The sequence below is a fragment of the Heptranchias perlo genome, chromosome 23 (assembly GCF_035084215.1).
Source record: "Heptranchias perlo isolate sHepPer1 chromosome 23, sHepPer1.hap1, whole genome shotgun sequence".
Classification (NCBI taxonomy): domain Eukaryota; kingdom Metazoa; phylum Chordata; class Chondrichthyes; order Hexanchiformes; family Hexanchidae; genus Heptranchias; species Heptranchias perlo.
The window spans coordinates 44,414,471-44,436,628 of NC_090347.1; the positions used below are offsets into that span (position 1 = coordinate 44,414,471).

At 48.8% G+C, this 22,158-nt stretch overlaps 1 protein-coding gene across 1 annotated transcript in view; it reads right to left on the reverse strand.

The window, feature by feature from the left end:
* Window positions 1-18,067, reverse strand: part of LOC137341287 (WW domain-binding protein 2-like) — a 33,903-nt gene extending 15,836 nt beyond the window's left edge. Inside the window, exons 1-6 of the mRNA XM_068004396.1 lie at window positions 17,843-18,067; window positions 10,269-10,377; window positions 9,111-9,249; window positions 4,746-4,838; window positions 2,747-2,887; window positions 1,840-1,959 (exon numbers count right to left, since the gene is read on the reverse strand). Coding sequence (XP_067860497.1) covers window positions 1,840-1,959; window positions 2,747-2,887; window positions 4,746-4,838; window positions 9,111-9,249; window positions 10,269-10,377; window positions 17,843-17,880 — 640 coding nt within the window. The 5' untranslated portion in view covers window positions 17,881-18,067. The remainder of the gene's footprint in view (window positions 1-1,839; window positions 1,960-2,746; window positions 2,888-4,745; window positions 4,839-9,110; window positions 9,250-10,268; window positions 10,378-17,842) is intronic.
* Between the last annotated feature and the right edge of the window lie 4,091 nt (window positions 18,068-22,158).

The window sequence follows — 22,158 nt, forward strand, 5'->3', positions numbered from 1 at the left end:
CCCACCCCCCCTTCGACGCGCGCTGCGGCCCCACCCCCCCCCCTCCGACGCGCGCTGCGGCCCCACCCCCCCCCCCTCCGACGCGCGCTGCGGCCCCACCCGATACCTACAGCATTTTCCCCATGACAGAGTACAAATATTCTTCTGTTCTTCCCCCACTGCCCAATTTTCTCCCCACCTCTCCTAAGGGCATTGGCTCCTGTCAGAATGTGGTTCCACAGCCACTGGTAGCCCTCCTCCCCTCATCTAGATACCAGTACCTCACCCAAGGGCCATTCTTCATATGTCAAGACTCTTCATATGTCAAGACCCAGACAGTGAGCGTAGGCACACTATTCTACCATGGAGGGCATCATAGCAAGTCTGATCCTGTGCTGAGTTGATATCCACAGGGGTTACTGTGTAGTGATCAAGAGCAGGAACCCTGGCTGATATTCCCCCTCCCTAACCTCAGAGGCTAACTGTAGTGCTCCTGCAGCTCACCGGCTGAGATTTTTTTAATTATCCATTCCGGAGATGTGGGCGTCGCTGGCAAGGCCGGTATTTATTGCCCATCCCTAGTTGCCCTGAGAAGGTGGTGGAGAGCCTTCTCCTTGAACCATTTGTACAAATGTTTGATACAACTGAGCGGTTTGCTAGGCCACTTCAGAGGACAGTTAAGAGTCAACTACATTGGTGTGGGACTGGAGTCACATATAGGCCAGACCGGGTAAGATCGATAGTTTCCTTCCCTAAAGGACATCAGTGGACCGGTTGGGTTTTTACGACAATCCGACAGCTTCGTGGTCACTTTTACTGAGACCAGCTTTTTACTTCCAGATTTTTTTTTAAATGAATTCCAATTGGGATTTGAACTCACGTTCTTTGGATTATTAGTCCAGTAACATAACCACTACACTACTGCTAATCAGCTAACTCAGCACAGAACAGGGATCGAACTTGGGACCATCTGTTTTGAACAGCTCAGTTACTAAATTTGAGCTACAACAGAGATCATAGAATGTCACAGCACAGAAGGAGGCCATTCGGTCCCTCGTGCCTGTCTCCATCTCTTTGAAAGAGCTATCCAATTAGTCCCAGGCCTCCTGTTCTTTCCCCATAGCCCTGCATACTTTTCCTTTTTAAATATTTATCCAATTCCCTTTTGAAAGTTACTATTGAATCTGCTTCCACCTCCCTTTCAGGCTGTGCTTTCCAGATTGTAACAACTCGCTGCTTAAAAAAATGTCTCCTCATCTCCTCCCTGGTTCTTTTGCCAAGATATTCTATACTCATGGGCATGATCTTCTACAAGAGCACATTTGATTTTTAAAAAAGCACCTTACTCATCCCTGGTTCTGTACTGGCATGGCACAGGTACCAGCTGCCTAAAGTACGTGTCTCAGGGCAACTGAGTGCCACTCACACACTGGCATCTGCGGCTTTCACTATGGGTCCACTTAAGTCTAGTCTCCCAAATCCTCGGCTTTGATCCCTGGTTGGGCTGGTTTCAACCCCCGCTGGTTAACAGAAGCCCCATGGACGAGGCCGGGGTTAGAAAGGATGGTAGAAGTTTGGAACTCTCTTCCGCAAACGACAATTGATATTAGCTCAATTGCTAAATTTAAATCCGAGATAGATAGCTTTTTGGCAACCAAAGGTATTAAGGGATACGGGCCAAAGGCGGGTATATGGAGTTAGATCACAGATCAGCCATGATCTTATTAAATGGCGGAGCAGGCACGAGGGGCTGAATGGCCAACTCCTGTTCCTATGTTCAATCAGTTCACAGTCACACTTTAAACCTAGAGCATCAGAGAAGTGGTGCTAAAGTGCGAATGGCCTCAAGGACTTACTTACCTGCTGGAGTCCGTGGCAGTAGTACATCACCTCCTGGAAGAGTCATGGGCCCTGGGTAAGGGGGTGGGGGCATGTAGTTCATTGTACCCTCCATGGGAGGTGGTCCTGGGTAAAATCCGACTGTGAGAACGAGAGCAACAGGTGAGTAATTCAACAAACTGATACAAAAAAACAGACACAGACTCCAGATTTGATCTCTCATCTCAGCGGGAATGGCAATGGGGGCAATTGGCCTCACTGCCCTTGGGGCTTGGGGTTACTACTCCTGATCGTTAGCCAGCAGCTCCTGCTGGTCCCTGTACGCGTGTACGAGCATCGAATGAGAACTGGATAAGGGTAGCTGTGATGCCGCACATGATCCAATACCCTGATACTTGGCGATTAAGCTCACAGAAGAATGGCCAGTTCATGAGGGCAACCAGCACACCTGCAGAATCTAGAGGGGTTATCTAATAATAACCGGTGGGAATCTGGGCTGACTTCCACCCTCCCCAGTCCAGGGAGGCCAACTATAGGAGTTAAACATACTGAAGGGGGTGAGGTAACAGGGAGAAGGTGGGGGCAGGGAAACTGGCGTCAATATAGAAAGGCTATAGAAGTCCCCATTAACGCCATCCATGGGCTAGCAGGGAGTGGAAGTGGGGTGTTCCCTTTCTGGGTTTGGGGCGGAGGGGCGTGTAGTGGGGTTTTCTCCCCTATCTCGGGAGGTGGCGTGAGGGGGGGTGGGGGTGGTAGTGGCGTGTTCCCTGTCTCGTTCCCAGCTGGAGGGCTGCATTTTAATTGGTGGGAGCTGGCTCCATCGAAGGGAGTGGGAGAGACTGACGTAGAGTGAGCAGAGTCTCCCTGGCCAGTAACAGGTAGATCATCAGCAAATCCCAATCTTCCTAAAGGATGGGTGTGAACTTACCTGGAGGCAGGGGTGGGTAAGCCAAGATTGCAGACGGTGGTGGGGGGTACACTGTGGCCCCCATGGGTGGTGCCAATCCGTAGGCACTGTTTGGCACGCAGGTGTAGCCGTATACTCCAGCTGGGACTTCACCCCTAGAGGCTGCGAGAGAATAATGAGAGAGGGTTTAGTAAACACCTGGAGGTCTCATCATTAGACTGAAGGTCAATTCTTAATATAATAGTGGAGGGCACAGGGCAAAAAGACACAGGGAATCCTGTCCTTTTCAAGGGACTGTCATCCAGAGCACACAATAACCACCTCCCCTTCAGCCAATGGCAGCCATCTTTAACTCTTTCGAAAAGTCAGGAAATTGTAACATTGTGGAACTGCCCAGCTCCCATTTACCTGATGACGAGACAGAGAGTGACACAGAAGGGAGAGAGCAAAGGGGAAAAGAGAGCAACAGACCACCAGTATTCTACCCCAGGGTACAGGCCTGTCACTGTAACACATCAGTACTGTACCCCAGTGTTACAGTGACAGACCTGTTCCCACCAGTACTGTACCCCAATGATAAGATCTTGAGTTGCTCCTTATTTTGTTTGGATGTAAGCCGAGAGTGGGCGACAGTATGGCCCACAATGGCCAAATGTTGGGGTAAGAGGGGATGAAAAAGGTTCCATCACCAATGGTTAATGTGAAATGCACCCTGGGCTGAGAACAAGCCTTTCCTTGTGTGTCCATGAAGTGATCCACGGCACTGATGTCCATCCAGAGATGGACCAGTTGGCTACAGATCTTAAGTCCAGCAAATCTGACCACATCGCTCAAAGAGGAAGCTTCTTTATGTTCTCAGCACCCAGCGCATGAACAGTTATGATTATCGGATCGGGCAGAACTCCCTGGTTTCTCAGCGACCATGGACTAACATCCATAAATCCCTCTTTTTCCAGTACCTCCTCTATGAAAATGAAGTAGATCACTGACTTTGGGACCTTGTTAAGTGATCCCAGGGTATAATTCCCTCAAAACGAAGGAACCGTGAGCTGAGTAACATTCGCGCCAGACATGTGCCAGGCAATGACAATCTCCAACAAGAGAGAGTCTAACCACCTCCTCTTGACATTCAACGGCATTACCATCGCCGAATCCCCCACCATCAACATCCTGGGAGTCACCATTGACCAGAAACTTAACTGGACCAGCCATATAAATACTGTGGCTACAAGGGCCGGTCAGAGGCTGGGAATTCTGCAGTGAGTGACTCACCCCGACTCCCCAAAGCCTTTCCACCATCTACAAGGCACAGGTCAGGTGTGTGATGGAATACCCTCCACTTGCCTGGATGAGTGCAGCTCCAACAACACAAGAAGCTCGACACCATCCAGGACAAAGCAACCCTGCTCGATTGGCACCCCATCCACCACCCTAAACATTCACTCCCTTCACCACCGGCGCACTGTGGTTGCAGTGTGTACCATCCACAGGATGCACTGCAGCAACTCGCCAAGGCTTCTTCGACAGCACCTCCCAAACCCGCAACCTCTACCACCTAGAAGGACAAGAGCAGCAGGTACATGGGAACAACACCACCTGCACGTTCCCCTCCAAGTCACACACCATCCCGACTTGGGAATATATCGGCCGTTCCTTCATCGTCACTGGGTCAAAATCCTGGAACTCCCTTCCTAACAGCACTGTGGGAGAACCGTCACCACACGGACTGCAGCGGTTCAAGGCGGCGGCTCACCACCACCTTCTCAAGGGCAATTAGGGATGGGCAATAAATGCTGGCCTCGCCAGCGACGCCCACATCCCGTGAACGAATAAAAAAAAAAATGTAAGAAAGGGTAGTCCTGCCCCACCGATTGCCCAACAGGAATCATCCCAAGAAGTCAACAGCTTTAGGAAGGGGTCAAAATTAGAAGGAAAAAAGGAGAAGGGTGGAGAGTGAGCAGGGCCAGGACTGTAGGGGCAGAGTTCAAGCATGGAGGGAGGTGAGTGAGTGAAGCCATACCCTGCGACGCAGTCTGTAACATCAGCTGTCCAAATTCAATGGCCCCTCCGCTGGTGAAAGTAAGTTTAAATGTTGCGGAACCTCCCCATCCCCCTGTGGGGAGAAAAGAGGGTTAGAATGGGGTGGGAAAACAGGAATTAATCAAAGCCGCTCCGATTTCCTCAGGCTACAAGTTCTGAGCAAACCCTGGGCCTTTATGGACGTTCACTCCCTCCTGACTTACAACAGAAGATGATTTAGAGGCAGGAAAGGCCATTAGGCCCAACAAACCTGTCAATATTTCAGAGATCATCCCCACCCTCCGACCCTCTCGCCGCATCCCCCATCCCCACCCTCCGACCCTCTCGCCGCATCCCCCATCCCCACCCTCCGATCCTCCCGCCGCATCCCCCATCCCCTCCTAACCACTTTTTCCCCAATACCCCTCAACCCCACCATCTCCCTCACCGACCCCTACCCACCCTCTCACCAAATCCCTCAACTCCTTCTTTCATGTCCAATTGTCTGGATCCCATTTACACTGTCTGATCGATGTCTCTCTCTGCCAACCTATTCCTTGATTTAAATTTCCCCTTCAGAAGAATAAGTTTCCCAGATTTCCTAATGTTTTAACCTGTGTCTCTGGGATTTGAACCTTTCACCACACGGAACAATTAATTTTGGCATAACCCTTCAATGTTGCATGAACGCGATCTGAAATAAGCCAGATTACAGGGGGACTGGTACAATTTCAGCCTCTGAAAACAGGATGAGAGTGAATCCAGAGTAGAACTTTCATATCTTAAACCAATAACAGCGAGTTCTTGTATCTTCACACTCTTCCCTCGGATAACAGTGCAAAGCAGTGGCAGGATTCACAGGCTGATTAACAGTCTGACAGGCTGTGACGTGAACACTCCTACCATGGCATAACCATCTTTATACCAGCTGATAGGGGTGGGGGGGGTTAGTCCTATATGGTGAGAGGGTTTTATGGGCTCCCACAGCCCCTACAACAAGTGGGGGGGAGCTACCCACACCCACATATCCCACTGGATGTCAACCCAGAATTCAGAGACGGAGCTTCGCCCTCCCCTCGCCGGGGCCCCGCCCTCCCCTCGCCGGGGCCCCGCCCTCCCCTCGCCGGGGCCCCGCCCTCCCCTCGCCGGGGCCCCGCCCTCCCCTCGCCGGGGCCCCGCCCTCCCCTCGCCGGGGCCGTCTGGAGCTCCGCCCTCCCCTCGCCGGGGCCCCGCCCTCCCCTCGCCGGGGCCGTCTGGAGCTCCGCCCTCCCCTCGCCGGGGCCCCGCCCTCCCCTCACCGGGGCCCCGCCCTCCCCTCACCGGGGCCGTCTGGAGCTCCGCCCTCCCCTCGCCGGGGCCCCGCCCTCCCCTCGCCGGGGCCGTCTGGAGCTCCGCCCTCCCCTCGCCGGGGCCCCGCCCTCCCCTCGCCGGGGCCCCGCCCTCCCCTCGCCGGGGCCGTCCGGAGCAGGTTTCGAACCCCGCACCTCTGACTCAGAGGCAGGAATCTTTCCACCAAGCCAAAGGTTCTAAACCAAAGGCTCGGTCCTATAATATTGAGTTAACAAACACTGATAACATCAATAACAAACTGCTCAACCTTTGGCCTTCCGTTCGCCATGATACTTCTGCAGCTGTTGCTCAACCACTCCATCATCTCCACCTTTGATGCCCTTGTCCCCAGCAAAATCTACACTCCCGCCCTGATCATTCTCCTGATACGGCTCCATCTTCACTTCCTTGAGTCCAATGGCAGGGGGGGGGGCGGTGGACAGAGGAGAGGACCCACTTAATGTGGTTTAGCCAGATGGCTGAACCAGACTGGTCACGAGCTCACCGTGCTGTTCGACCCATAGCTGAGCTTCCGACCCAATAGCCTTTCCTTCACCCAGACCGCCTACTTCCACCTCCATAACATGGAATCATGGAATGGTTACAGCACAGAAGGAGGCCATTCAGCACATCGAGCCCATGCCAGCTCTCTGCAAAAGAGCCATCCAGTTGGTCCCACTCCCCCGCGCTTTCCCCGTAGCCCTGCAAATTTTTTCCCTTCAAGCACTTATCCAGTTCCCTTTTGAAAGCCACGATTGAATCTGCCTGTACCACCCTTTCAGGCAGTGCATTCCAGATCCTAACCACTCACTGTGTAAAAAGGTTTTTCCCTCATGTCACCTTTGGTTCTTTTGCCAATCACCTTAAATCTGTATCCTCTGGTCCTCGATCCATCCGCTAATGGGAACAGTTTCTCTCTAACTACTCTGTCTAGACCCCTCATGATTTTGAACACCTCTCAACCTTTTCTGCTCAAATGAGAGCAACCCCAGCTTCTCCAGTCCATCCATGCAACTTTAAGCATAGCCAGCCTTTCCAGTACCTCCTCTATCAATTTTCACCCCATCCAGTATCTCAATTACCTCCTCTTCTACTGTGACTTCAGCAGCATCTTCTTCCTTGGTAAAGACAGATGCAAAGTACTCATTTAGTACCTCAGCCATGCCCTCTGCCTCCATGAGTAGATCTCCTTTTTGGTCCTAATCGGCCCCACCCCTCCTCTTACTACCCGTTTACTATTTATATGCCTACAGAATACTTTTGGATTCCCTTTAATGTTAGCCGCCAGTCTGTTCTCATACTCTCTCTTTGCCCCTCTTATTTCCTTTTTCACTTCCCCTCTGAACTTTCTATATTCAGCTTGGTACATCGCCCGACTCCGTTCCTGCCTCAGCAAATCTGCTAAGGATTTTGTTTTTGTTAGCTCCACACTCAACTATTCCAATCCTCTCCTAGCCGGCCTCCCATCTTGCTCCCTTAATAAACTTCAGCTTATCCTAACTCGCACCAAGTCCCATTCACCCATCATCACTGAGCTCGCTGACCAACATTGGTTCCCGGTCCAGCAATGCCTCCATTTTAAAATTCTCATCCTATTATAAAGGATGTGCTAACAGGACACTTAGAAAATATCAACGGGATTAGACAAAGTCAACATGGATTTATGAAAGGGAAATCATGTTTGACAAACCTACTGGAGTTTTTTGAGGATGTAACTGGTAGAATAGATAAAGGAGAACCAGTGGATGTGGTTTATTTGGATTTTCAAAAGGCCTTTGATAAAGTCCCACATAAGAGGTTAGTGTGCAAAATTAAAGCACATGGGATTAGGGGTAATATACTGGCATAGATTGAAAATTGGTTAACAGACAGGAAACAGGGAGTAGGAATAAATGGGTCTTTTTCAGGGTGGCAGGCAGTGACTAGTGGGGTACCGCAGGGATCGGTGCTTGGGCCCCAGCTATTCACAATATATATCAATGATTTGGATGAGGGAACCAAATGTAATATTTCCAAGTTTGCTGACGACACAAAACTAGGTGGGATGGTGAGTTGTGAGGAGGATGCAAAGAAGCTTCAAGGCGATTTAGACGAGTAAGTGGGCAAATACATGGCAGATGCAGTATAATGTGGATAAATGTGAAGTTATCCACTTCGGAAGGAAAAACAGAAAGGCAGAGTATTATTTAAATGGTGATAGATTGGGGAATGTTGATGTACAAAGGGACCTGGATGTCCTTGTACACCAGTCACTGAAAGCAAACATGCAGGTGCAGCAAGCAGTTAGGAAGGCAAATGGTATGTTGGCCTTCATTGCAAGAGAATTTGAGTACAGGAGCAAGGATGTCTTACTGCAGTTATACAGGGCCCTGGTGAGACCACACCTGGAGTATTGTGTGCAGTTTTGGTCTCCTTATCTAAGAAAGGATATACTTGTCATAGAGGGAGTGCAGCGAAGGTTCACCAGACCGATCCCTGGGATGGCAGGACTGTCGTATGAGGAGAGATTGGGTCGACTCAGCCTGTATTCACTCGAGTTTAGAAGAATGAGAGGGGATCTCATTGAAATATATAAAATTCTGACAGGGCTAGACAGACTGGATGTAGGGAGGATGTTTCCCCTGGCTGGGGGGTCCAGAACGAGGGGTCACAGTCTCAGGATACGGGGTAGGACATTTAGGACTGAGATGAGGAGAAATTTCTTCACTCAGAGGGTGGTGAACCTGTGGAATTCTCTACCACAGAAGGATGTGAAGGCCAAGTCACTGAATATATTTAAGAAGGAGCTAGATAGATTTCTAGACACAAAAGGCATCAAGGGGCATGGGGAGAGAGCAGGAATATGGTATTGAGATAGAGGATCAGCCATGATCATATTGAATGGCGCAGCAGGCTCGAAGGGCCGAATGGCCTACTCCTGCTCCTATTTTCTATGTTTCTATGTTTCTCTCCATGGCCTCGCCCCTCCCTATCTCTGTAACCTCCTCCAGCCTGACTACCCGCCCCTGAACTCTCCATTTTGTTTACTCCCACATACCATCTGGCTCAGCAGTGATGGTTCCTTTAATGTAGTTTGCCCCAAGCACTGGCTGCTTGATCTCACAGCCCTTCATCAGGTAAAATGGCATAGTGAAAGATTTCAGTGCCTCTCTGCGGTCTTTTGCCACAAAGACTACCTGCAAAAAACAGACACAGGAAAGCACATCAACAACAGCCAACAACATGTGTGAACACAGGTGTGATGGGTGAGCATGGTATAATGAGAAACAAAGAAAATACATCCAGTTATAGTATCGGTGCAGCCATTGCTGGGGACGGGGTTATTGTATCAGTACACGTGTGACACTGTATAACACTGGGGTACAGTACTGGTGGGTACAGGTCTGTCACTGTATAACACTGGGGTACAGTACTGGTGGGTACAGGTCTGTCATTGTATAACACTGGGGTACAGTACTGGTGGGTACAGGTCTGTCATTGTATAACACTGGGGTACAGTACTGGTGGGTACAGGTCTGTCATTGTATAACACTGGGGTACAGTACTGGTGGGTACAGGTCTGTCATTGTATAACACTGGGGTACAGTACTGGTGGGTACAGGTCTGTCATTGTATAACACTGGGGTACAGTACTGGTGGGTACAGGTCTGTCGCTGTAGAACACAAGTTTCCTCCCCCCCCCCGCCCACAATCCTCAGGGTGAGGTGAGGGATGTTATTGTTGGGGAATGGAGCACCCAGTGTCAGCATCAAATTCTCCTGACGCATATTCATCATGGATTAGATACATAGTACAGCCCCCTCCCTCTACACTGTCCCATCAAACACTCCCAGGGCAGGTACAGCACGGGTTAGATACAGAGTAAAGCTCCCTCTACACTGTCAATCAAACACTCCCAATTTGGGGGCAGGTTTGTGTTGTGGGACACATGCCCATTCGGATCTAGGTTGAGACTGCCCAAACAGATTTGATACTGGCCCGTTACAGCCAACAGACAGAGGAGAGTTTCATCCCATCGATCTGGGCTAGACCTGAACCCAGGTAGGTGAGGTGACAGCACCGTTCCATTGTAACGGACAGGTGACGTGCTGGTGATGCTTTGAAAATAAAAAGCCTGCGTGTTTATTTAATGTAGGAACTGTGGCGAGCTGGGCTCAGCATTTCTCAGACGTGAAAGGCTGGAAGTGTTACTTACTTGGTATGGCATCAGGTAAACGGTTCCCTTCCTTGAGCCATTGAAAGCCTCTAACGGATTGTCCACATCACTGAATGACAGCTCTACATGGTCGTAAAGCATCAGCACACTGCGAGGACAGGAAACAGAGGCATAACATCACACTCAATCAGGAGCACTCACCTCTCAGACAGCCCCGTGACCGAGAGGTTTCCCTTTATCACGCTGGGTGGGACCGTTGCTCGTGAGTTTTAGGGCACAGCTTCACGTGCACCCACACTTCTCCACTACCTCATCCAGACCGACAGCCTAGACAGTGAGCAACTGCAGGCTATTCAACACAGAGGGCATCACAGCTGCACGTACTGGCCACACATGTATTTACTGGCAGTAGTCAGTGGATAGCAGTCAGGGTAGTTGAGGGTCTAAAACAATGGGACACAGCTTTAACATTAAATGTAACAGATTTACGACAGAGGGCAAGAGAAACTTTTTTTTTTAAAAAGCAGAGGGTTGTGAGACTGTGGAATGCAGTTAGTGACTGAAGCGGAGACCATGTCAACATTTAAGGGTAGGTTAGATAGGTGGTTGAAGGGAAGTGGGATAAAGGGATATGGGAGCAGGGCGGGTACATGGGGTTAGGACTACAGCTCGTGTGGAGGATAAACACCAACATGGACTGGTGGGGCCGAACGGCCCATTTCCATGTTGCAATTTCTATGTTAGGTGTCAGCCATGGCTCAGTTAGTAGCACTCTCGCCTCTGAGCCAGAAGGTTGTGGGTCTAAGCCCCATTCCAGGATTTGAGCACAAAATCTAGGTTGACACTCTAGTGCAGGAGTGCCGCACTGTCAGAGATGCTGCCTTTCAGGCAAGACATTAAACGAGGCTCCATCTGCCCTCTGAGGTGGATGTAAAAGATCCCATGACACTGTTCAACAAAGATCAGGGGAACTCTCCCTGGTGTCCTGGCCAATACGCTTCCCTCAACCAACATCACAAAAAAATAGATTAGCTGGTCATTTATCTCATTACTGGTTTTGGGATCTTGCTGTGCGCAAACTGGTTGCTGCATTTCCTTATATTAAAACAGTGACGACACTTCAAAAATACTTCATTGGCTGTGAAGTGCTTTGGGACGTCCTGAAGACACAATATAAATGCAAGTTCTTTTTCTTTTAATTTTATGCAGGAGCAGGAAGGCTGGCTGAATTAACTACAGCCCCACCCCTAGCCCAGGAGCACTGAGGCCCATTATAGCGGCCTTGCTGATACCAGAGACTGGGAATCGAGTCTCACACCAGCTGGTGTGCATGACTCAGTGCTGCTCTCTACTGGACTGCGAGGGAATTTCGCAGATCGGGTTCTGACGCATTTGCTGCTGGTGAAAATTCAAGTCAACCCCTTAATAGCTGTTCATCATTAGACACAGAAATGGGGGAAGAAAGACATTCTGTTTTAAAATCGGGACACTTGGTTTACGATTTAGAAACTTTCAGCCCGTTTAAAAAACACACAGTCCTGTCTTCAGGGGGGAAAGCTATTTGTAAGATGACACAACTTTTCAGCATTAACCCCTCTCCCAGCCAAGACTATACTGTGCAACTGTGTCATGTAAACACAGTCACTGCAGTGGACAGCTTGAAGACGCTCAAGGTGTGAATTTAGAACAAATACACTGTATAAATTATAAAATTCCCTGGTGTGTACACTTGGTTTCAGCAGTAGATGGTGCTCTTGTTCTAGGAACCTAGTAACAGGGGTAGGCCATTCAGCCCCTCGAGTCTGTTCCACCATTCAATTCGATCATGGCTAATCTGTATATTAACTCTATCTAACTGCCTTTTTTCCGTGTCCCTTGATACCCTTACCCAACAAAAGAATCTATCGATCTCAGTCTTGAAAGTTTCAACTGACCCAACATTAATCACATTCTAAGGCACTGCTGCAATGGTACAGGGCAGAATAAAACTCAAGAATTTCCTTTGACATTTATCTAAATTTAGCGGCTCCAAGCGGAGATCAGGGCGGGCAGAGGCTTCAAACCTGCCAAAGACCTGCCTGAGCCCCAGAAACAGAGCTACACGCTACAGATGCAAATTCCACAGCCGGAAGATCACTCCGGGGGCGGGGGGGGGCGCCTGGATTGGCTCGAGCCAGCTTGAATCACCCCCCCACCCCTCCTCCCCCCCCATGATGTTTGAAGCCCCTCCGATCACAAAGGAGTCTTCACCAGGACAATGAAATTGTTTTAAAATTAAAACAAAGAAACTTATGGTGAGGCTCTTTTTTTTTTAAGAAAAAAGTTAATTGGGACCAGTGATTGTTTCGTCCCTATCTCCCTCCACCTTCTGCTGCTGGATTCAACATGACTCCTAAGCATCGGTTTCCCAGCAGTAAGCCTTTATTGGAACCTGTGCAGGTGGGTGTTAGATGATGGTGTGATCGGGCTCGGCTGTGGCACCCCTCGAGCTCCCGTTCCCCCTCACTCAACCCGTTCCACGCGGTGACTTTCTTCCGCCATCGTCACCCGACCAACGGAGGGATGTCGCCCGAGCAACGGCGGGAGTAAGCACTTTCAGCCAATCACCTGGAGGAGGTGGTCCGACATCACTGCCTGGTCCCATAAAAGGTGGCTGGTGCAAGACTCCCTGCCCAACAAAAAACCCTGGGCCGTCCTCAGCACGGTCCCAATATTACTAGTGCCCCATCCGAGAAAGGGATAGCCTGGTATTTCTCCTACCCTTTTACATCTCAACAATCATACAGCACAGAAAGTGACCATTCGGCCCATTGCACCTGTATTGGATCTTTGAACGAGCTGTCAATTTAGTCCCGCTCCCCTGCTCTTTCCTTGTAGCTCTGCAAATGCTTCCTTTTCAAGTATATATCCAATAATAAATGCAACTTGCATTTATACAGCATCTTTAACGTAGTAAAACGTCTCAAGGCGTTTCTCAGGAGCGTAATCAAACAAAATTTGACACCGAGTCACATAAGGAGATGTTAGGACAGGTGCTTGGTCAAAGGTAAGTTTTAAGGAGCATCGTAAAAGGAGGAGAGAGAGGTAGAGAGGCAGAGAGGTTTAGGGAGGGAATTCCAGAGCTTAGGGCAGGAATTCCAGAGCTTAGGGCCTGGGCAGCTGAAGGCACGGCCGCCAATGGTGGGGCGAAGGAAATCGGGGGGGGGGGGGGGGATGAGCAAGAGGCCAGAATTGGAGGAGCACAGAGATCTCGGAGGGCTGTAGGGCGAGAAGGTTGCAGAGATAGGGAGGAGGGGTGAGGCCATGGAGGGATTTGAAAATAAGGATGAGAATTTTAAAATCGAGTTTGAAGGTTACTGTTGAATCTGTTTCCACCACCCTTTCAGGCAGTGCATTCCAGATCATCATAACACGCTGCATAATAAGATTTCTCCTCATCTCCCCTCTGGTTCTTTTGACAATTATCTTAAATCTATGTCCTCTGGTTACTGACCCTTCTACCACTGGAAAGAGTTTCTCCCCATTTACTCTATCAAAACCCTTCATGATTTTGAACACCTCTATTAAATCTCCCCTTAACCGTCTCTGCTCTAAGGGAACAGCCCCAGCTTCTCCAGTCTCTCCATGTAAGCGAAGCTCCGCATCCCTGGTACCACTCTAGTAAATCTCCTCTACACCCTCTCCAAGACCCTGACAAGAGCTGAAAAGAATTGACTATCCTGTCAACTATCTTCAATCACTTGAAACCACACCAGCCTGGAAGGGTTGGCGTTGGACACCAGTACTCTGTTTCGGGGTGGACTCCTGCCTGTTCAGTCATTCGATCAGATCATGGCTGATCTGTACCTCAACTCCATTTACCCGCCTTTGATCCATATCCCTTGACACCCTTATCTAACAAAAATCTGTTGCTCTCAGTTTTGAAAGCTCCAATTGACCCCCATCATCGACAGCCTTTTGGGGGAAGAGTGTTCCAGATTTCCACTACCCTCTGTGCAAAAAAGTGCTTCCTGATTTCACTCCTAACTGACCTAGCTCTAATTTTAAGGTTATGAGGAAGAGACTGGAGAACCTGCAGGGCAAGAAGAGATATGATATAGGTGCTTGAAATTACATGGGGTTTTGATAAGCTAAGTCGGAAAAAACCATGTCCACTGGTCAGTGAGTCAGTAACTAGAGGGCATCATCAAGAGAACAAAGGAAGAGGTTAGGAGGATTAATTTTTTTTAAAAGCATAGCGGGTTGTTATGACATCGAATGTCCAGCCGGAAACATCGGGAGAAAGCAGAACCCATGTGAAAGAGAACTGGATAAATATTTGAAAGAAAAATTTAAAAAGGGCATGGGATTGGATCTAAGGGATAGCTCTTTCAGATCAAGCACTAGCATGGTGGGATGAATGGCCTCATTCTATGTGTAAAATTAGATGATTTAAGAGGAGGTATGCAGCGATATCTCAGCATCCACAGCACATGAAAGTCATCTATTAGATAAATAGAACCAAAATTGCTGGGAATTCATATCAGGCCCGTCAGCGCCAGAGAAGAGGTCAACATTTCTGGTGGGTGCCCTTTGATCCCAGCCTCCACTAGAAATGTTAATATCTCGTTTCTTCTACTGTGTCAGCTCGGCTCAGTGGGTAGCACTCGTGTCTGAGTCAGAAGGTTGTGGGCTTAAGCCCTATTCCACCAAGCTGACTGCTCAGTGCCAATACTGAGGGAATGCTGCACAGTCAGAGGTCCTTTCCTTCGGATGAGATGTTAAACCGAGGCCCCATCTGCCCTTTCGGGTGGATGTAAAAGATCCCATGGCACTAAGTGAAGAGGAGCAGGGAGTTCTCCTGGTGTCCCGGCCAACATGCATCACTCTGTTTGTGGGTTCTATGCGTCAACCTTGTGCACAAAACTGCTGAAAATTTGATGATATAACAACAGTCTCTGCATTTCAAAGTAACTCATACAAGAAGTGCCTTGGAATCTTACTGAGATACAGGATAGAGCATTATATAAATGCAAATTGTGCTACATTAATACTACCACTTATTGCTGGGAGTACAATCGATTATTGCTAGGTGCTGTATTACCAGCTATTGCTAGCAGTTGTATTACCAGTTATTGCTGGCAGTTCTATTATTATTACTAGTTACTGTTAGGATTAATATTACTAGTTATAGCAGTATATTATCAGTTATTGCGAGGATTATCAGTTATTCCTAGGAATTGTATTACTACAATTTATTGCTAGGATTATTATTGCTAGGATTATCAGTTACTGCTAGGATTATTGCTAGGAGTTGTATTACAACTGCTAGCAATAACTTGTAGTAATACAACTCCTAGCAATAACTTGTAGTATTACTAGTTATTGCTAGAAGTTGTATTACCAGTTATTGCTAGGAAAATTGTTCCAGTACGGCTACAACACTGGCATCTACCCAACAATGTGGAAAATTGCCTAGGTATGTCCTGTCCACAAAAAGCAGGACAAATCCAATCCGGCCAATTACAGCCCCATCAGTCTACTCTCAATCATCAGCAAAGTGATGGAAGGTGTCGTCGACAGTGCTATCAAGCGGCACTTACTCACCAATAACCTGCTCACCGATGCTCAGTTTGGGTTCCGCCAGGACCACTCGGCTCCTGACCTCATTACAGCCTTGGTCCAAACATGGATAAAAGAGCTGAATTCCAGAGGTGAGGTGAGAGTGACTGCCTTTGACATCAAGGCAGCATTTGACCGAGTGTGGCACCAAGGAGCCCTGGTAAAATTGACGTCAATAGGAATCAGGGGGAAAACTCTCCAGTGGCTGGAGTCATACCTAGCACAAAGGAAGATGGTAGTGGTTGTTGGAGGCCAATCATCTCAGCCCCAGGGCATTGCTGCAGGAGTTCCTCAAAGCAGTGTCCTAGGCCCAACCATCTTCAGCTGCTTCATCAATGACCTTCCCTCCAGCATAAGGTCAGAAATGGGGATGTTTGCTGATGATTGCACAGTGTTCGGTTCTATTCGCAACCCCTCAAATAACGAAGCAGTCCGAGCCCACTGCAGCAAGACCTGGACAATGTCCAGGCTTGGGCTCATCAGTGGCAAGTGACATTCGTGCCAGACAAGTGCCAGGCAATGACCATCTCCAACAAGAGAGAGTCTAACCACCTCCCCTTGACATTCAACTGCATTACCATCGCCGAATCCCCCGCCATCAACATCCTGGGGGTCACCATTTACCAGAAACTTAACTGGACCAGCCATATAAATAGTGTGGCTACAAGAGCAGGTCAGAAGCTGGGTATTCTGCAGCGAGTGACTCACCTCCTGACTCCCCAAAGCCTTTCCACCATCTACAAGGCACAAGTCAGGAGTGTGATGGAGTACTCTCCACTTGCTTGGATGAGTGCAGCTCCAACAACACTCAAGAAGCTCAACACCATCCAGGACAAAGCAGCCCGCTTGATTGGCACCCCATCCACCACCCTAAACATTCACTCCCTTCACCACCGGCACACAGTGGCTGCAGTGTGCACCATCCACAGGATACACAGCAGCAACTCGCCAAGGCTTCTTCGATAGCACCTCTCAAACCCGCGACCTCTACCACCTAGAAGGACAAGGGCAGCAGGTACATGGGAACAACACCACCTGCACGTTCCCCTCCAAGTCACACACCATCCCGACTTGGAAATATATCGCCGTTCCTTCATCGTCGCTGGGTCAAAATCCTGGAACTCCCTTCCTAACAGCAATAATACTCCTAGCAATACCTGGTAATACAACCAATTACTGGTAATAATCCTAGCAATAATTGGTAATACAACTCCTAGTTATTGCCCAGGGTTGTGTACATCAGTTATTGCCCGGGGTTGTATTATCAGTTAGTGAATTACATAGAATTATAGAATGTACAGCGCAGAAACAGGCCATTCAGCCCAACTGATCCATGCTGGTGTTTATGCTCCACATGAGTCACCTCCCACCCCTATTGCTGGGAGTATTAATGCAAGGAGCATTATGATCAGTTATTGTTGGGTGTATTATCACTTATTGCTACAATTTGTTTATTATCCAATACAATATATTATTTTTAATGTTGGTATTGAACTTTTCATTAATCAGAATTTGTTAATTAGTGGGGATATTCCCAATAGTCTACTCCTCTATTCAAAACTGCTATTCAATCCATCTGATAGTTTGAATTTTGAAGCACTAAATTACTGATTTGCTGCATTATTTGTGATGCCTAATTTGGATCATTCCACTTTTTTGCTAAAAACAATTTCCTTTTCCACCTGATTTAAATGACCCCCAGTTTACCTTCTCCTCTCAATGAATCAGTTTGCAACCCAGGGGCTTTGGAGCTGCAAAACCAACTGAGGCATCTTTACTTATAAAATGGGAGCAAAATATTAAATTAATACATATAATTTTAAATAGATATATAGAAATATAATTAATAAATAAAACCCCAGCAGGGCCCAGCTCACTGTCTGCAGCCTGAGCTTCCCCCCAAACCCACCCCGGCCCGGCCCGGCCCGGCCCGGCCCGGCCCATCAGGGGACGACTCCCCCCTGTCACTCCTGCTCCCCTCCCCTCCCTTACCCACCCCCGGTACCCGGTACCTGTGGTTGCCCGGCTCTCCCGGCCTGTTCAGCGCCATCTCTCCGCTAGACTGATGGAGAGAAGCGTCTGGAAACGGATTTAAACGGAGGGCGACACTGCCCCGCCCCCTCCTCCTCTTAAAGGGACAGCGACCTCGTCACGCCTTAAAGCGCCAATAACCGCTGGTCCCGCCTCTTAAAGGGACACTGAGCACCGGGTCACCTTAAATGGACAGCGACCACCCACGCTCACTAACATAGCAATGCCCTTTTTCCACACCTCAACAGGGCATTGACTGCTCACATTTGCCTTAAATGGACCACAACCCTTGGAAGAGGAGGAGGATGAGTTTAATGTCTGGCCCTTTCTATTCAATTCTTGGCCAGTTTCCTGGGGATGGAGGCTCATGTTTCACTGTGATACGATGTACAGTCCAAGAAAGAAGCCTAACCGGAAAAGTGTACAAATGTCTTAAGAGTTAGATACGGAGTAAAGCTCCCTCTACATTGTCCTATCAAACACTCCCAGGGCAGGTACAGCACGGGTTAGATACAGAGTAAAGCTCCCTCTACACTGTCCCATCAAACACTCCCAGGATAGGTACAGCACGGGTTAGATACAGAGTAAAGCTCCCTCTACACTGTCCCATCAAACACTCCCAGGGCAGATACAGCATGGGTTAGATACAGAGTAAAGCTCCCTCTACACTGTCCCATCAAACACTCCCAGGATAGGTACAGCACGGGTTAGATACAGAGTAAAGCTCCCTCTACACTGTCCCATCAAACACTCCCAGGATAGGTACAGCACGGGTTAGATACAGAGTAAAGCTCCCTCTACACTGTCCCATCAAACACTCCCAGGGCAGGTACAACATGGGTTAGATACAGAGTAAAGCTCCCTCTGCACTGTCCCATCAAACACTCCCAGGGCAGGTACAGCACGGGTTAGATACAGAGTAAAGCTCCCTCTACACTGTCCCATCAAACACTCCCAGGGCAGGTACAGCACGGGTTAGATACAGAGTAAAGCTCCCTCTACACTGTCCCATCAAACACTCCCAGGGCAGGTACAGCACGGGTTAGATACAGAGTAAAGCTCCCTCTGCACTGTCCCATCAAACACTCCCAGGGCAGGTACAGCACGGGTTAGATACAGAGTAAAGCTCCCTCTACACTGTCCCATCAAACACTCCCAGGGCAGGTACAGCACGGGTTAGATACAGAGTAAAGCTCCCTCTATACTGTCCCATCAAACACTCCCAGGGCAGGTACAGCACGGGTTAGATACAGAGTAAAGCTCCCTCTGCACTGTCCCATCAAACACTCCCAGGGCAGGTACAACATGGGTTAGATACAGAGTAAAGCTCCCTCTATACTGTCCCATCAAACTACACCAGTGGAACATTATCCCAGTTCCCACAACAGCTATCCTGTAGCCTTTGAGTAGGATTGCCAATTTGGCACTGTGGGCCGAGAACCAGAAGGAACTGTGAAGTGTGGCCTCCAAACTCTGTCACTATGTACTGTAACACAACTATCCAGGTGTTTCAAGTCTTGGAGCAGCTCCCTCTCTAGGATGATCTGGGACTGCAAGAATCCCATGGTTCATTTCAGGGGATAGGGCAGAGGAGGAAACAATGAACAGCTTGCTAGGCATCCACGTTGGTGTGGAACTGGAGTCTCATATAGGTCAGACCAGGTAAGGACAGCAGGTTCCTTCCCTAAAGGACAATCGTGAACCAGTTGGGTTTTTAATGACAATCCAACAGCTTCATGGTCACTTTTATCAATACCAGCTTTCTATTTCCAGATTTTTCAAACTGAATTTGAATTCTCAAACAGCCATGGTGGGATTTGAACTCACGTCCTCTGGATTATTGGGCACTACAATTTGCTCCTTGTTGAGTAGGCACATTTTTCATGCCGATTTTGGTTCTTTTATAGCACAAGCTGATTTTGTGAATTGGGAGCTAACCGAACGCTCCACAACCTTGCAGCAAGGAAGTTGGGGAATGATCTGGATTTGAAGTATCATTTTGACTTCATTCCAGTCAAGGGAATGTCGAGAGAAGGGTGGGGGGGGGGGGGTACAGTCTTATTTAATTAAACCAGTGTTATAGGGAAATATCTTTTAAAATTTTCATACTTGGCCTTTCCCAGTGCCTAAAGTGGTTGAAACAGCAAGCAATACAAACCAGAGGGTCCCAAGTTCAGTCCCCAGCTTCTGCTGAGTGAGCTGATCTCAGCCAGGGCAGTGATAGAGATGTTACAATTGGTCCCTAACACAGAAAGGGGAAAAAATCAGCCAGGGATTCCACTCATTGCTGAAAAAGTGCTGCATCCGACCTGCCAGTTACCCTCCCCATGGTCAAACAGCCCGTTAGCACACACTGTCTGGCTAACAGAGGAAGAGTGACCATTTGGTTCAGGCAGCAGGGGAGGAAAACCTACAAAAAATGGCCAATTGCAACTGCAAACAAAAATTTCGACTTACAAGTTTGGCACTTGACTCTGATGTTTTTTATATCCTTGGCTACACTGAACTTAGGTATGTCCTGTCCACAAAAAGCAGGACAAATCCAATCCGGCCAATTACCGCCCCATCAGTCTACTCTCAATCATCAGCAAAGTGATGGAAGGTGTCGTCGACAGTGCTATCAAGCGGCACTTACTCACCAATAACCTGCTCACCGATGCTCAGTTTGGGTTCCGCCAGGACCACTCGGCTCCAGACCTCATTACAGCCTTGGTCCAATCATGGACAAAAGAGCTGAATTCCAGAGGTGAGGTGAGAGTGACTGCTCTTGACATCAAGGCAGCATTTGACCGAGTGTGGCAACAAGGAGCCCTGGTAAAATTGACGTCAATGGGAATCAGGGGGAAAACTCTCCAGTGGCTGGAGTCATACCTAGCACAAAGGAAGATGGTAGTGGTTGTTCGAGGCCAATCATCTCAGCCCCAGGACATTGCTGCAGGAGTTCCTCAAGGCAGTGTCCTAGGCCCAACCATCTTCAGCTGCTTCATCAATGACCTTCTCTCCATCATGTCAGAAATGGGGATGTTTGCTGATGATTCCACAATGTTCAGTTCCATTCGCAACCCCTCAAATATTGAAGCAGTCCGAGCCCGCGTGCAGCAAAACTGGGACAACATCCAGGCTTGGGCTCATAAGTGGCAAGTAACATTCGCGCCAGATAAGTGCCAGGCAATGACCATCTCCAACAAGAGTCTAACCACCTCCCCTTGACATTCTACGGCATTACCATCGCCAAATCCCCCATCAACATCCTGGGGGTCACCATTGACCAGAAACTTAACTGGACCAGCCATATAAATACTGTGGCTACGAGAGCAGGTCAGAGGCTGGGTATTCTGCGGCGAGTGACTCACCTCCTGACTCCCCAAAGCCTTTCCACCATCTACAAGGCACAAGTCAGGAGCGTGATGGAATACCCTCCATTTGCTTGGATGAGTGCAGCTCCAACAACACTCAAAAAGCTCGACACCATCCAAGATAAAGCAGCCCGCTTGATTGGCACCCCATCCACCACCCTAAACATTCACTCCCTTCACCACTGGCGCAATGTGGCTGCACTGTGTACCATCCACAGGAAGCACTGCAGCAACTCGCCAAGGCTTCTTCGACAGCACCTCCCAAACCCGCGACCTCTACCACCTAGAAGGACAAGAGCAGCAGGTACATGGGAACAACACCACCTGCACGTTCCCCTCCAAGTCACACACCATCCCGACTTGGAAATATATCGCCGTTCCTTCATCACCGCTGGGTCAAAATCCTGGAACTCCCTTCCTAACAGCACTGTGGGAGAACCGTCACCACACGGACTGCAGCGGTTCAAGAAAGCGGCTCACCACCACCTTTTCAAGGGCAATTAGGGATAGGCAATAAATGCCGGCCTTGCCAGCGACGCACACATCCCATGAACGAATAATTTAAAAAACCAGCTCCTTTACTGCAACAAATAGGGGGATTAAATTCCATTATCTAGCCCCATGCTGGGCTGGAGACTGATGTTCTGGAACAGCCAAGTATGAAGGGCTGACCTTGATATAACAGACTGGGCTTGTAACCCAGAATTAACCCCGGGCGCACACCAAGTATTGCAGTTTCTCCTCCGCTCCAGTAATTGGGCTCTCTACACAATCAGAGAAAGAACTTGCACGTATAATGCTCTTTACAGCCATTGAAGTACTTCTGAAGCCTGGTCTCTGTTGTAATTAGGTAATGCGGCAGCCAATTTGCAAACGGTAATGAGATAATGACCAGATAATCTGTTTTTAGTGACGATGGTTGAGGAATAGTGGCCAGGACA